A 14,082-nucleotide genomic window follows, 5' to 3' on the forward strand; every position below is an offset into this window, starting at 1 on the left:
GTGCCATAAAACCTGGAGGAGGGCTTTAGTGGCAATGACAGCTACATCAGAAGTAGCAGGAGGCAGTGGGATGTAGGTAAAGCTTAAGCTTCCCAAATATTCCAGAGAAGGGGGGAAGCCTTCAAATAAATATGCCAGCCTTCTTCAAAGACAAGCAAAAACAAACCTCAAGAATACGGGTTTTCTGTTGATTATTTGTCATTCGTCTTGACTTGGTCCTTTCCACTTCGTGTCTATGGACCCAACCTCGGAGTTCATGATTCAACCTACAAAGAAAACAGTTTAATTAATTAAACATATTTCTAAGAAATAAACGTTTCACCCATTGGTTGAAAATGAATTTAATCACTCTGTAGGTTTCAAAGAGTATTCCACATACCTGATTACTCAATATTGCTTTCTGATTGAAGAAGCTAAGACACTTAATGTTTTTAATAAGACATACATTTGTATATAGTAGTCCCCTCAATCATCAGTTCAAAATTCAAAGAAAACCACAGCTAATTTTTGCCAAATATAAATATCAGACACAAAGGTTTTTACACAAAAATTATGTTTACTGTTTTGCTTCTGGGCTATGAATAAACAAACAGCTGAGACACTGGAAAAAACAAGGAATAGGACTCTTAACAACAAATGGATGTATTACATCCTTTCAAAGTAATGCTCTTTTGGGGAAAGAAAAACAATGAACTTGCTTGGCCGAGGGAAAAATAACAACTGAAGTTTTCAACAGTGGGAATTTAAAAAGGCTAGTTCAATATAAATTCCCTTTATTTTTTTTTACTTCTAGTGAAGTAGTAAAGATGTTAAACTACACTTATTTAATCATAGTTGATTATTACTTAACAAACACACACACACACACACACACACACACACAAAACCTGAGGCAATTTTTGAGGTTCAAGGATAGGCTCAAAAAGCAGAGGGGAAAAAAAAAAAAAATCAAAGGAAAAGCTGATAAAGAAGGGTGCAATAATGAGGAAGCATCTCCAGAACCATATATCCTCAAGTTATTATCTTCCTAATTTGAAGAAAAAGGTACCTTATGCTATGCTACTATCCACAAGCCTAGCACTAACCCTGAGTTTTAACATTAATTTCATTCCGTAGTTCTTCAATAAGACATATTTAAGTGAGCAAGATTCAAATTAAATAGGCCTACCACCATTTCTGTCAGGTTGGTAGAGAAACTAGACAACAACTGATAGGCCTATGGTTATCCAATAAATAATTCAGAGATTTTTCTCAGTCTCTTAATAAATCTAAACAGATACTTCTCTAGGTTCCACCATCTTAGTCCACTAAGATATTTCTGCACTCATCTACAACACTTGCCTGAGCGATTCCGTGGTGTTAATCAGGGGTTGACAAGGAGGTGGAGGAATATAAAGTAGTGGTTCTTCAGTAAGCACCATTAGTGCTTTGTCATTTGAAACAGAATGATCGTATCTGAAACACACAAAAACAAAATTTATTTCTTTGTATCTTAAATTCCTAGGAAGCTTACTGTAAGACAATCATCACTACTATTAACTTTTCATTGAATAAATATATATTAAATAGAATACACTGTAAAGAAGAGGTAAATGTATTAGAAAAGGAGAAACTATTAACCAACCATATACCACCGTCAAGTGAATGAATAATATCTCTGAATTTCTACAGAAATAGCAGAGTAATTTACATTTACCTAGCTACCATTTATTGAGCAATTAATATGTTCCAGAAATTAGGAATACAAAGATGATACATGGCTCATGTCTTCAATGAGCTCAAGGCAAATATAATCCTGCTGGGACAGAGGAGGTGGCACAGTAATATAGCAAATTTAAAGAAAAATCAACTGGTAGACAGGAAAGACAGTGTAATTAATCAGGCCTAAGGATTGGTGGTCATTCACTTTTCCATGATAACAAAACTCAACAGTATCTCTAAAACAGAATAAGCATAAAATATTCTGCAAGAGAAAAGTGAAAGAGCTGAAAAGCTGAACATAAATTTTAGAATGGGTGAATCTGAGTCACTAATAAAATGCTAGAATGACATTAACCGATAATTCCATTAGCTTAAAAATATACTTTCCTAACCATCATGCCTATTTATATCATGTGAATTCATATCTAGGTATGACATAGGGAGCAAAACCTGAACTGAAATTAAAATCTGATCTGGGGGACATTATTGCTACTTATTTCTTTAGTCAGCCAATTTAGTCTCTATCACTAAGAAATCTTAGATTTGTCCTAAATTTCCTCATATAAGATGCTCTGGATTTATAAAACTAGGTTGCTAAAATACCAAAAGAAAATATGCAAACATATAAAATTGAACATGGCAAGATTCACACTTTTCATTTATTCATTCAACAAATATTTGCCAAATACCAACTGTATGCCTGGTATTATTCTAGGTGTTGGAAATCCAACAGAGAACAGAAAAATGAAATCTCTGCTTTCAAAGACCTAACAAGAAAGATGGACCCAATACAAGAAAACAAACACATAAAATAAATCTGAACTGTGGTAAGTGCTATGAAAGAACCAAACAAAGAAATCACAATACTGAGAAGGAAATGGTATTTAAGTCAAGGCCTGAATGATAAGGAGAAATTGTCTCTACAGAAACTGGGAAGGATTTTACTTTAAAAAAAAGAAAGATTATGAGGTAAACATGGAGGCACATGTCTGTAATCCTAGCACTCAGAAGCTAAGGCAGGAGGACAATCGACTTAAGGCCTGCGTGGGTTACACAATGAATTCGTGGCCAACCTGAGCTATACAGCAAGACCCTGTCTCAAAATACCAAGGGCAAGGGATGTAGCTCAGTAACAGAACACTTGCCTAGCATGCACAAGGCCCTAGGTTCAATCTTTAGCACTGCAAAAAAGGAAAAAAAGGAAAGACTATGAAGCAGCACCAGTAAAAAAGAAGGAAAACTAAAAAAAAATAACAACACAAAAAGAAATTCTTTCAGAGAGAATGATTTGCCCAAGCCACATGCTGAGAAAAGGTCAAGTAAGATAAAGTCAGAAGCTTCCATAGAATTTGGCAACACTGAAGACATTGGCCCTTCGTGAAAATAATTTTGGCAGAATGGAAAACTAATTTCAAGAAAAAAAAGCAACAAAGACTTCTGTGTATAGCACACACAAGGGAAAAGAAGAAACAGCTGAAGATATATAGGACATTCTTCCCTGCAACTTGCACTGGGAACATTCTTGATGACCTCTCTTTGGGATGCTTAATTAATTAAAGATGTTTGGAATAAAACAGAGATGTTGGTACACAGGTAATGACTGTATACATAAAAAGAGATCAGTCTAAAACAGAGAGCTGAGGGAGAAAGGAAAAAATCTGTCTTGTGCTTGGTAAATGTATGAAACCTCTAAGAAGCACCTGCCATAACACACTAAAAAAAAAATTATCAAGAACAAAGACCTGTTATGTGTATTATTTTAACAATCATGCCTGAATACTTAGAAAAATCCAAACACTGTAGTCCACAAGAAAAATCCAAAAGTGCTTTTGAAGATACATTTCTGAACTATAATTTTGTGATAAACTTTAATAATGATTTCTGCACACCTGGGCTGAATGGCTTTGTTCTAACAGCCAAAAATAATTTTGGGAAAAGAAAAAAGATCTGATAAGAAAAATACCAGGGCAGGGATTAATGGAGTTAAGTAGAAAGGACAGGGAGAATCTAAGCCAACATGCAACTGGAGACAATCAGACACACACTAACTCAGAGATGGTCAGAGTTCTATTCTGCTTGCAAGCCATTCTATATCAGTTAAACTCTGGACAATGCTAGAGAGCTAGAGTTAATGAAAATTTGTAGAATAAAGACAGGTTATGCTTATGCCTTATATGGAAGGTGACCATCCTTTCCTGTTTATCCAAGAGAGTCCTGATTTATGCCTGATGTCCTAATGTAGTTATTACTACCACTACTTTTCCTTCTTAAAATTGTCCCAGCTTAGTTGATAAATAATACTGCCTTTCAGTTATTTTTGGAAGAAAGTCTCACATTTTCGCCCAGGCCAGTCTAGACAGCAATCCTCCTATATATGCCTTTCACATAGCTGGGATGACAGGTGTGCACCAACATACCCAGCTACTGGTTGAAATGGGGTCTCATTAACTTTTTGCCCAGGCTAGCTTCAAACCATGATCCTCCCAATTTCTGCCTCCCAAGTAACTGGGATTACAGGAGTGAGCCACTCCACCCAGCTATATTGTCATATTATTTACCTACTACAAATTCTTGACACTGAAAAAATATATGCAGTTAGTTACTAAATGATAGGAAAATACATTATAAACTCTGAGATTATAATCTATTCCTTTTTATCTGAACTACAGTTCTCCTAAAAAATGAACTATAAGATGTATATTTAAAAAATAAAGATGAAGACAGAGAAAACTTGAACAGGCCAGTAACAAGTAAAGAGACTGAATGAGTTATAAAAAGTTTCCTAAAAAAGAAAAGCCCAGGACTGCATGGTTTCACTAACCAATTTCACCAATCCTTTAAAGAAGAACTAATGCAAACTGGGTGTCATATGCCTATAATTCCATCTACTCTGGAGGCTGAGGCAGTAGGATCACAAATTCAAGGCCAGCCTGAACAACTTAGTGATACCTAGTCAAGAAAGAAAGAGAAGGAAGGAAGGGAAGGAGGGAGGAAAGGAGGAAGGGAGGGAGGGAAGAAAGGAAGGAGAAAGAACAGAAAGAAAGAAGAAAAGAAACTATTGTCAATTCTTCTCAAACTAGTCCAAAGACTTGAAAGAGAGGAAATTCTTTCAATTCTACAAGGCTAGCATTACCCTGTATCAAAACCAGATAAGGACATAACAAAAAAAGAAGCCTACAGACCAAAATCTCTGATAAACATAGGAACAAAAATCCTCAAACTAATAACAACTCAAATCCAACAACACATTAAATATATCACACCATGATCAAGTAGGATTCATCCCAGAGATGCAAGGATTGTTCAACACATGTAAATCAATAAATATGCTACATCGATAGCATGAAAAACAAAAATCCTATGATTGTCTCAACAGATGAAGAAGCATTTGATAAAATTCAACATCCTGTCATAATTGTTTTTAAAAAGAAAAGAAACCTTCAAAAAATTAAGTACAACACAGAACTGTAATTCCAGCTATTTGAGAGGTTGAAGCAGAAGAATCTCAAAATCAAGGCCAGCCTGGGCAAAGTTAGCAAAACCCTATCTCAAAAACAAAATGAAAACAAAAGGGTTGGGGCACAGTTCAAGTAGCAAAGCACTAGCAAGCATGAGGCCCTGGGTTCAATCCCAGTACCATACACACACACACACAAATATACACTCAAATTAGGTATAAAAGGAATGTACCCTCAACATAACATAATAGAGCCTACATATTACAAACTATAGCCAATATCATACGAATGGAGAAAAGGATATTTTCCTCTAAGATCAAGACAAGGATGTCCACTTTCACTACTCTTATTCAATTTAGAGTAAGTGTTGGCCAGAGCAATAAGGAAAGAGAGAACACACAGGGCATTCAGATAGTAAAGGGAGAGGCCACACTGTGCTGTTTGCAGACAAAATAATTTTATATGGATAAAACTCTAAAGACTCCACCAAAAAAAAAAAACCTGTGAGAACTGATACACAAATTCAGTAAGATCACATAACGTAAAGCAACATAAAAAATCAGTAGCTTTGGGCTTGGGGAATATCTCAGTGGTAGTACACTTTCCTAGCAAACATGAAGCCCTGGACTCAATCTCCAGAACTGAAAAAAAATCACCAACAACAAAATTATTGCAAAAGAAAACAATCCCCTTCATAACAGCTATAATAAATAAGTCAATAAAATCTAAAGTATCTAAGGATAAATTTAAGGAAGTAAATGAACTCTACAATGAAATTTATAAAACACTGACACAAGAATTCATAGGGGTCACACACAAAAAATAGAAAGATATCCCATGTTCATGGATTAGAAGAATTAGTATTGCTGGAATGTCTATACTAGGCAGAGCACAGTGTCTCGCACCTGTAATCCCAGCTACTTGAGGAAAGAGATCAGGAGGATCATGGTTTGAGGCTAACCCAGGCCAAAAAAAAAAAAGCGAGACTCCATCTCAATAAACAAGCTGGGAATGGAAGTGCACATCCGTAACCCCAACTATGTGAAAGACATAGATAAGAGGATCTCACTCTAAGGCAGACCCGGGCAAAGAATGTAAGACCTTATCTGAAAAGTAACTAAAGCAAAAAAAAAAAATGGGTTGGGTGCATAGCTCAAGTGTTAGAACTCAAGGCCCTGCGTTCAAATCCCAGTATGTCAAGAAAAATGTCCATACCATCCAGAGAAATCAAAAGATTCAATGCAATTTATATCAAAATACCAATCTTGTTCTTCAAAGAAATAAAAAACACACTCCTAAAATTTGTGTGAAACCACAAAAGACCCCAAAATAGTCAAAGCAATCCTGAACAAAAAGAACAAAGCTGAAGGTATTATAATACCTGACTTCAAAATATACTACAAAGCTATAGTAACCAAGGTAGAATAGTAGTGGCATGAAAAGAGCCACACCAACCACTGGAACAGAATAGTGCGCTCAGAACAAATTCATATACTTCAGAGTACATTTCATGTACAGAATTCATGTACTTTTGACAAAGGCAGCAAGAATATACAGTGGATAAAAGAAAGTCTCAATAAATTGTGCTGAAAAAACTGGATATCCATATGTAGAAGAAAGCAGTGAGACCCCCCTATCTTTCACCATATAAAAAAAAATCACCTCAAAATGGATCAAAGACTTAAATGTAAGAAACGACTAGAAGAAAACTTAGAGGACATGCTTCAACATATTGGCCTGGGCAAACATTTTGTTTTTCTATACTGACCCCAAAAGCATGGGTAACAAAAGCAAATATTGACAAATGGAATTATAGCAAACTAAAATATTTGTGCATAGCAAAGAATATAATCAATAGAGTGAAGAAACAACTTACAGATCTGCAAACTATTGACCTAGTAAGGGACTGATATTCAGAATATATAAGGAACTCAAACAACTCAACAGCAAAAAAAAAAAAAAACCCAAATAATTGAATTTAAAAATGAGCAAATGACCTGACTACCTCTCAAAAGCAAATACACAAGTGGTCAACAAGTATATACTAAAATGCTCAACATCACTAATCATTAGGGAAACGCACCACTATGAGATACAATCTCATCCCAGTTAGAATGGCTATTATCATAAAGACAACAAATGCTGGCAAGGATGAGAAAGAGGCATGCTGGCAGAAATGCAAACTAGGATAGCCATTGCAAAAAACAGTATTGAGGTTCCACAGAAAAGCAGAAGCAGAACTAGCATATGACCCAGAAATCCTACTACTGGGTATATATTCAAAGGAATTGAAATCCATATGACTAAGAGAAATCTGCATGCCCATGCTTATTGTAACACTATTCGTGCCAAGATAAGGAATTAGCCTAAGTGTTTGCTGATGGATACCTGAATAAAGAAAATGTATATATACACCTAATGGAATATTATTCAGCCATACCTAGATGAAACTAGAGGACCCTGTGTTAAGTAAAATAAGTCAGGCACAGAATGACAATACTGTATGTTCACACTTATAAGTGAAAGCTAAAAAAAAATATTACAGAAGCAGAAAATAGTATAGCAGTAATCAGAGCCTGGAAAAGGAATGGACAGAGAGAGAGGATACTTAAGAGGTACCACAGTGTGGCTAAATAAAAGGAATGGTTTCTAATGTTCTGTAGCACAGGAGGGCAATTATGGCTGACCACAATTAATTGAATATTTCAAAATAGCTGTAGAGAGGATTTGGAATGTTTTCAACACAAAGAAATGATAAATGTCTCAGGTGATAGATATTCTAACTATCTAGATCTGATCATTATACATTCTACACAGGTATCAAAATGTCACACTGTGCCCTGTAGATATGTGCAATTACTATGTGCCAATTAAAAACTTAAATATACCTTAAAAAGACAGAAAATTAATAAAATGGTGACACAGTTTAAGGAAAAAAACACAAGTATAATGACTGAGTATAAATAAACATCTAAATTCAGTTCGGAACTTCATATTTGGTGCTTTAAAATGATTCACATTTTTTTATTTTTTTTTATTCAGTACTTACACTAATAAAAGCAAGAACATCAAATTCATGAACTAACATTTGTTTAAAAGCCCCAAGTTGCTCTACAATAATCTTAGGTACCTCAAGAGACATGTATGTAGCAAAGAATCTATAATCTCTTGCTTTTAATCAAGACCAGTAGCCTAGATTATGTACAATCAATGGCAACTTTGGGTGGATGACAGAGAGTTGGTTCACACTTCAGGCACTATTTTGAAAGCTGATAAATTTCAGTCTGAAAGTTATTCACACCTCTAGGTTGAACTAGTATGATCAGCCTACTGTGTTTTCCAGGACCCACCATGTTATCTTACTAATGGGAACAAATGCCTGAGGTTTCATTTACTGTGGGTAGTACAAAACATCTAATGTTCTCATAAAGGTTACCTAAAATATAATTTCAAGTACTTAAATTAATAACTTGTTTTACTTTGTAGTAATAAACTATCTAAATTCTCACAAATTCAAAGACTAATAAATTTAAAATGGAATTTTTGATAGACTTCATATGGACAACAGAACTCAAAATTACAGACTAGGTATGGCAAACCTGGAAAAATTACTTAGAACAATTAAAGACACTATTAAACTCTACCCATATTCACAGACATTGTTAAGTGATTGCCAATATCAGTATTTCAGACATATGACAAATTTTGACGTTAAAAGAAGCAGAAAATGTTTTTGTAATGCTTTCCAATATCATAGCACATATCACATGCTATGCTGTATCGCATTACTGACATATGCATAGTCCTCTGGCTCTTCCAGAATCCTTTTCACAACAAAATTTCAAGACAAAAAATGAATAGTAGCATTTTTTTTCATGTAGGCTAATGGAGATAAGCCTGCAGTTATAGTCATAATCTAATTCAACAGTATGGATAAAAAGAGAGCAAAAATCAGGAAGAATGACTTCTCTATAGCCCTCGGCTTATAAAAATTAAAAGCAAGTGAATCTTTAATAATTTTTGAACATTTTCTTGGGCCATACTGTGGCCTCCCTCTGTCTTACTATTTAAGGCCCTGGCTTCATTTGACTGATAGCCACAGAAATGTTTATCAGAAAGTATATAGCTTTATATCCCTAACTCAAATAGCAAAACACTTTGTCTTCTTTATTATGCTTGTGTCTTTTCTTCAACAAAATTAGTGATAAGGGCAGAACAGGACCTGTGTGGAACTGAGGAGGGGAGGAGGGGAGAGAGAGGGGGAGAGGGTGGGGGAGGAAGGCAGTGGGGAGAAATGACCCAAACAATGTCTGGACATGTGAATAAATGAATAATTAAAAAAAAAGAAAGTATATAGCTCTAAATATCTATTATAATCATCCTCTGGTTAACAGAATATAAAAGTTGGATTTTCTTATGTCTTTTGCTATCGATAAGCAATAGGAAAATTTACCAAGTCAGTGTTAAATTATAACAAGAGAGGGGTCCAGAAGAGATCACAACAAATGGATACAAATAATTTTACCTAGTGACTGAAAATAGATTCAACCATATTATTCTAGGATATCATATCTACCTATAGATGATACTCTAACAAATATTAGATATATTAAATGTAAAAACATGTGACAGATAAAATAATGGAAGATATTGTACATGTTTCAATATGTGTGTATATTAATGCACACAAACTGAGATTTTATGATCACATCTCAACAAGAGCTCTAAAACTGGAAAAGGTTTCAAAGTAGATTTATTCTTAAAACTGATCTTAATAATAAAACTCATTGGGGCTGGGAGTGTGGCTCAAGTGGTAGAGCACCTACCAAGCAAGCATTTGCCCTGAGTTCAAACTGCAGTACTGCAAAAAAAAATTTGTAAGTAAAAAAATAAAATTTATTAATGGCCTCGGTAATCTACTAGGTAAAACTGTATATGAACAATTTAAATATAAAGTGATACTATATCAAATTCTGTTTCGGTTTCATTAAATCAGTTAGAACGACTCGCCATCTAACCTGTAGCTGTTTTTCCGCATGATACCATCTGATGTCTCTTGCACTTCTTTAGCAGAAAATCCTAACAGATGCCTCCTTTGATTTGCAGGGTTCACACTAGGTTTCATTCTCCTGGAATCCTGTTCCATCATACTGAAGAAGAGAAAAAAAAAAAAAAGCATGAAGCAATAGATGAAATAAAAATGCCACACATATGCATGTTACTTGTAGCTCTAAAGCAAACCAGACTTCCTCTGTGGAAGCAAAATACTAGGCATAGAAGCAAGTCAAACAGTACATTGATGTATTTAAATACTCTAGGCCCAGCACCCTGTACATATCAAAAACAATTTTGAAAATAATTTTCATAAGCATAAAAGCAATTTACTTATAATCTGTTTAATGCCTTAAAAATTATTATGCTATATAAGTTACTATAGTTTGGATCTTAAATGTCTCTCAACAGCCTATCTGTGGAAAGCTTGGTCCCATCCTGTGGTGCTACTGGGAAGTGGTGGAACTTTTAGGAGATGAGGCCTAGTAAAAGGAAGTTAGGTCACTGGATCATGCCAGCGAAGGGGATTTGGAGACCCTAGTCTCTCCTCTTCTCTCTTTTGCTTCCCAGCAAACCATGAAGTAAACAGGCTTCCTCTGTCACATGCTCCACTGATGATGTACTGTGCCACAACACAACCAAAGCAACGAGGCAAAGTGACCATGTACTGAAATGAAACCTCTGAAATCATGAGTCAAAGTAAATCTTTCCCCTTTTCTAGGTTGATTTTATCTCTGGTTTTTTTTTTTACAGTAACAGAAAGATAACTAACATACATGTATACAAGTAGAAATACATACAATATACATATAAATGAATTTTAAACTCAGATAACAAGTGAAATAAAAAGTCCTCCTGAATGATGCAAGCTGATGTTTTCAATAAGGGAATACTTCAAATAAAATAGTAATTACTCTCTTTCAATAGTCAAACTCATTATTAGCCTGTCACAATTCCAAGAGGTAGGTTATCAAATAAAGCTAACAAAAATTACTTTTAGACTCTTCTTTTTATTTATATGTAAAATTTTTTACTCACTTCTTTCTCCCCACCCTCCCTAATACCTTCACTCATCAATGTGTATCTTCTTGTCAGGCACGGGTATTTGGAAAAAATAACAACATAATCTATAATAGATACTATGATATTTATTTGACACTTAAAAATACAATATTAGTTACTTAACACTAAATTCATTAATCATGTGCTTAGAAACTTGGCTCATCAGTAACATTCTTGTATGTATACTACATTTTATGAAGCCACATACACAATTTACATTAGTCATAATCATGAAATTCAACACAAAGGGACTCTCCTTAGGGAAGCATAAAAATTCTGTTTAGAGGGATGAAGCGGAAGAAGAAAGTAAGGCTGATGAAAAGGGCAATTAAGGACCCTGTGGTTCTAAAAATATAGTTCTTTAGGATATAGTAGTTTATCTCCAGATTTGAAGAAAAGAGTGCAGAGGGAAAACGGGAAGCAGAAATAGCTCTCTAGAATCTTTTTCTGATCTTTTATTTTATTTTCCATTCTCAATTCTTTGCCACTACGAATCATTGCTACACAAGTGACTCTCCATGAATGCTGTGGAACTTTGGCATACTATAAACTTGTCAAAGGTGTACTATCAAATTAGGACTACTTTATAAAATGCAATTTTGCTACAACTGGGGCTACATTTTCATTACAATTGTATACTTTAGACTGAATGTTTACTTGAGCAGTCACATAACAATGTAAGACTTGCTACAAACGTGGTAAGAGGCCTTAGGGACTATCTAACTAACTAACTTAGGAAAAGTTAGAGCAATGACTATTTGAGAAAACATAAGGAAAAAAGTAAACAATAACAATTTTGGAGGGAGGGCAATGAAGACTGTGATAAATATGGAAGTTCATTTTTTCTTTTTGAGACCTATATTTTTGAATGTTTACTTTTTTATTCCTTCATGTGTATGGTACCAAAAACTTTACTTATAAAAATATGCTGTAAACAAAATCAAAGTTAAGAACTTTTCCTTAAGTTGACAGTATCTCAATTCATTCAACTCTATCAACTTCTCTAATCTTTTAGAAAAATATACATATACTCACACTCCTGCTACATATGGAAGCATTCCTTAACCCTCTCAATGACTAAAAGATCTGCTACCCTAATTACTAAAGTAGTTTCCCCTTGTTTTAACTGGAAATGTGCTTTCTTATAACTTCTACCTTTCAGTACTAGTTGTGTACTCTATGACTTAGGTCCCTTCAGCCTTACATGGTTACATTGCTAGAAGTATGCTTCTCAGAGACAGTGTCCAGAATTGGCCACAATACTTCCCAAGTGACATGATCTTTACTAGATGGAGCAGGATAATTCCTTCCTTGTCCTAGTGGTTATTTTTCTGCTGATATAGTCTAACGTCATGAAGGCATTTTTTGTAGGCTACAACACAGTTTAGTTACACTGAACCTGAATTTTAAAAAGCCACAAGTATTTTGAACCATTCCCTTCCTTTCCTTCCTCGCTCACCTTCAATTCTGAATTATGTATCTGAACTTTTGGATTCAGCTGAATAATTAATATACATTCCTTTTTAATTATCATTTTGTCTAGCAAATATTAACTTTTAGGATTCTACTTAGCAAGAGAAACTCTTCCAAGCAAGGATCAGCATACCATCAAGATCCTCAACTGAGTTGTCCTTGAATAGTGAACCCCTTCCAAAAGTTATGAAAATTTAGGTTTAACCACTTATGAATTACTTGTTTAATCATCTCATTCAAAATTTCCCATCTTGACCATATAGATATGACATGATTGTTAAGCTCATCTAAGCTGTAATTACTGTACATTAAAACACTAGCTATCATTTTTGAGAATGTACTATGTACAAAGGAATTAGGGTTCAAAGGAAGTTGAAGCTCACAGAGTTTAAACAATTTGCCCTAGGTTACACTCTGTAGCTAGGACTTGGATTAAGAATTGGTGCAGTGATGGAGTCATTTCCCCAAATGACTGTTGTATTCAACAAATATGTACTAAATACCTATTATCCTCCAAGAACCATATTTGGTGCTAAAGACTCAGAGATTAAAAAGTTAAGTTCTCTGTGTGTGTTGATATAGATAAAAGACTGTACAGTAATTAGTGCCAGAAGAGGGAACACAGCATGCCATGAAAAGAATATAGACTAGATCATTTGGTCTCTACAGAGAGGATCGTGAGGTAATATTAAATGACAAACAGTGAATGAATGAAAGAGGAGGAACAAATGAAAGTGAGAAAAGGCATCTTTTCTCAGAATAGTTATATGAAAAAACACATAGGCATAAGAAAGCATGTTTTGTTCAAGGAACTACAAGTAAAGCAGGAGAGAATATGTCAGTGGACATGTGCATGCAAAAGCACACAGTGGGAAGGAGACCATCTTGGAGAGAAGGGAGAACAATAATGCAAGGCCTTGCCTGTTATGCCATCAGTAAGTCTAGTAATGTGTTCAATTAAAGAAATAAAACTAGTATTTTTATTCTTGTTTTAATTTTGGATCCCCATAATCATACTCCTCTCTATATCAAAATCTTCCTTATGATTAATCTTAAATTCCCTTGTCTAATGGGGTAATCTACCTTCTTTCTTCTAAAAACTCATATTACATTTGTCTCCTACTCATCTAGACTGCTTGGTGATTACTACAGCCAGAAAAGCGATTACTAGAACAATTCCTCTGCTTTCCTATTTCTTGACTAGAAGGCATGTTAGTCCATAAGGAATCTCCCCAGGTAACTCTCATGTTTTGTGTTGGATTTTGTTGTTGTTGTTTTTTGGTACTAGAGTTTGAACTCAGAGCCCCTGCTCTTGCAAGCACTCTTCCATTTAAGC

At 34.7% G+C, this 14,082-nt stretch overlaps 1 protein-coding gene across 2 annotated transcripts in view; it reads right to left on the reverse strand.

Moving 5' to 3' along the window:
- Window positions 1-14,082, reverse strand: part of Atf6 (activating transcription factor 6) — a 187,343-nt gene that overhangs the window by 108,295 nt on the left and 64,966 nt on the right. For both annotated transcript variants that reach the window (XM_074047639.1, XM_074047640.1), the window contains 3 exons: window positions 10,178-10,309; window positions 1,342-1,455; window positions 167-266 (listed from right to left, as the gene is read on the reverse strand). In XM_074047639.1, coding sequence (XP_073903740.1) covers window positions 167-266; window positions 1,342-1,455; window positions 10,178-10,309 — 346 coding nt within the window. The remainder of the gene's footprint in view (window positions 1-166; window positions 267-1,341; window positions 1,456-10,177; window positions 10,310-14,082) is intronic.

Source organism: Castor canadensis, chromosome 11, assembly GCF_047511655.1.
Source record: "Castor canadensis chromosome 11, mCasCan1.hap1v2, whole genome shotgun sequence".
In the NCBI taxonomy this organism is placed as follows: Eukaryota; Metazoa; Chordata; class Mammalia; order Rodentia; family Castoridae; genus Castor; species Castor canadensis.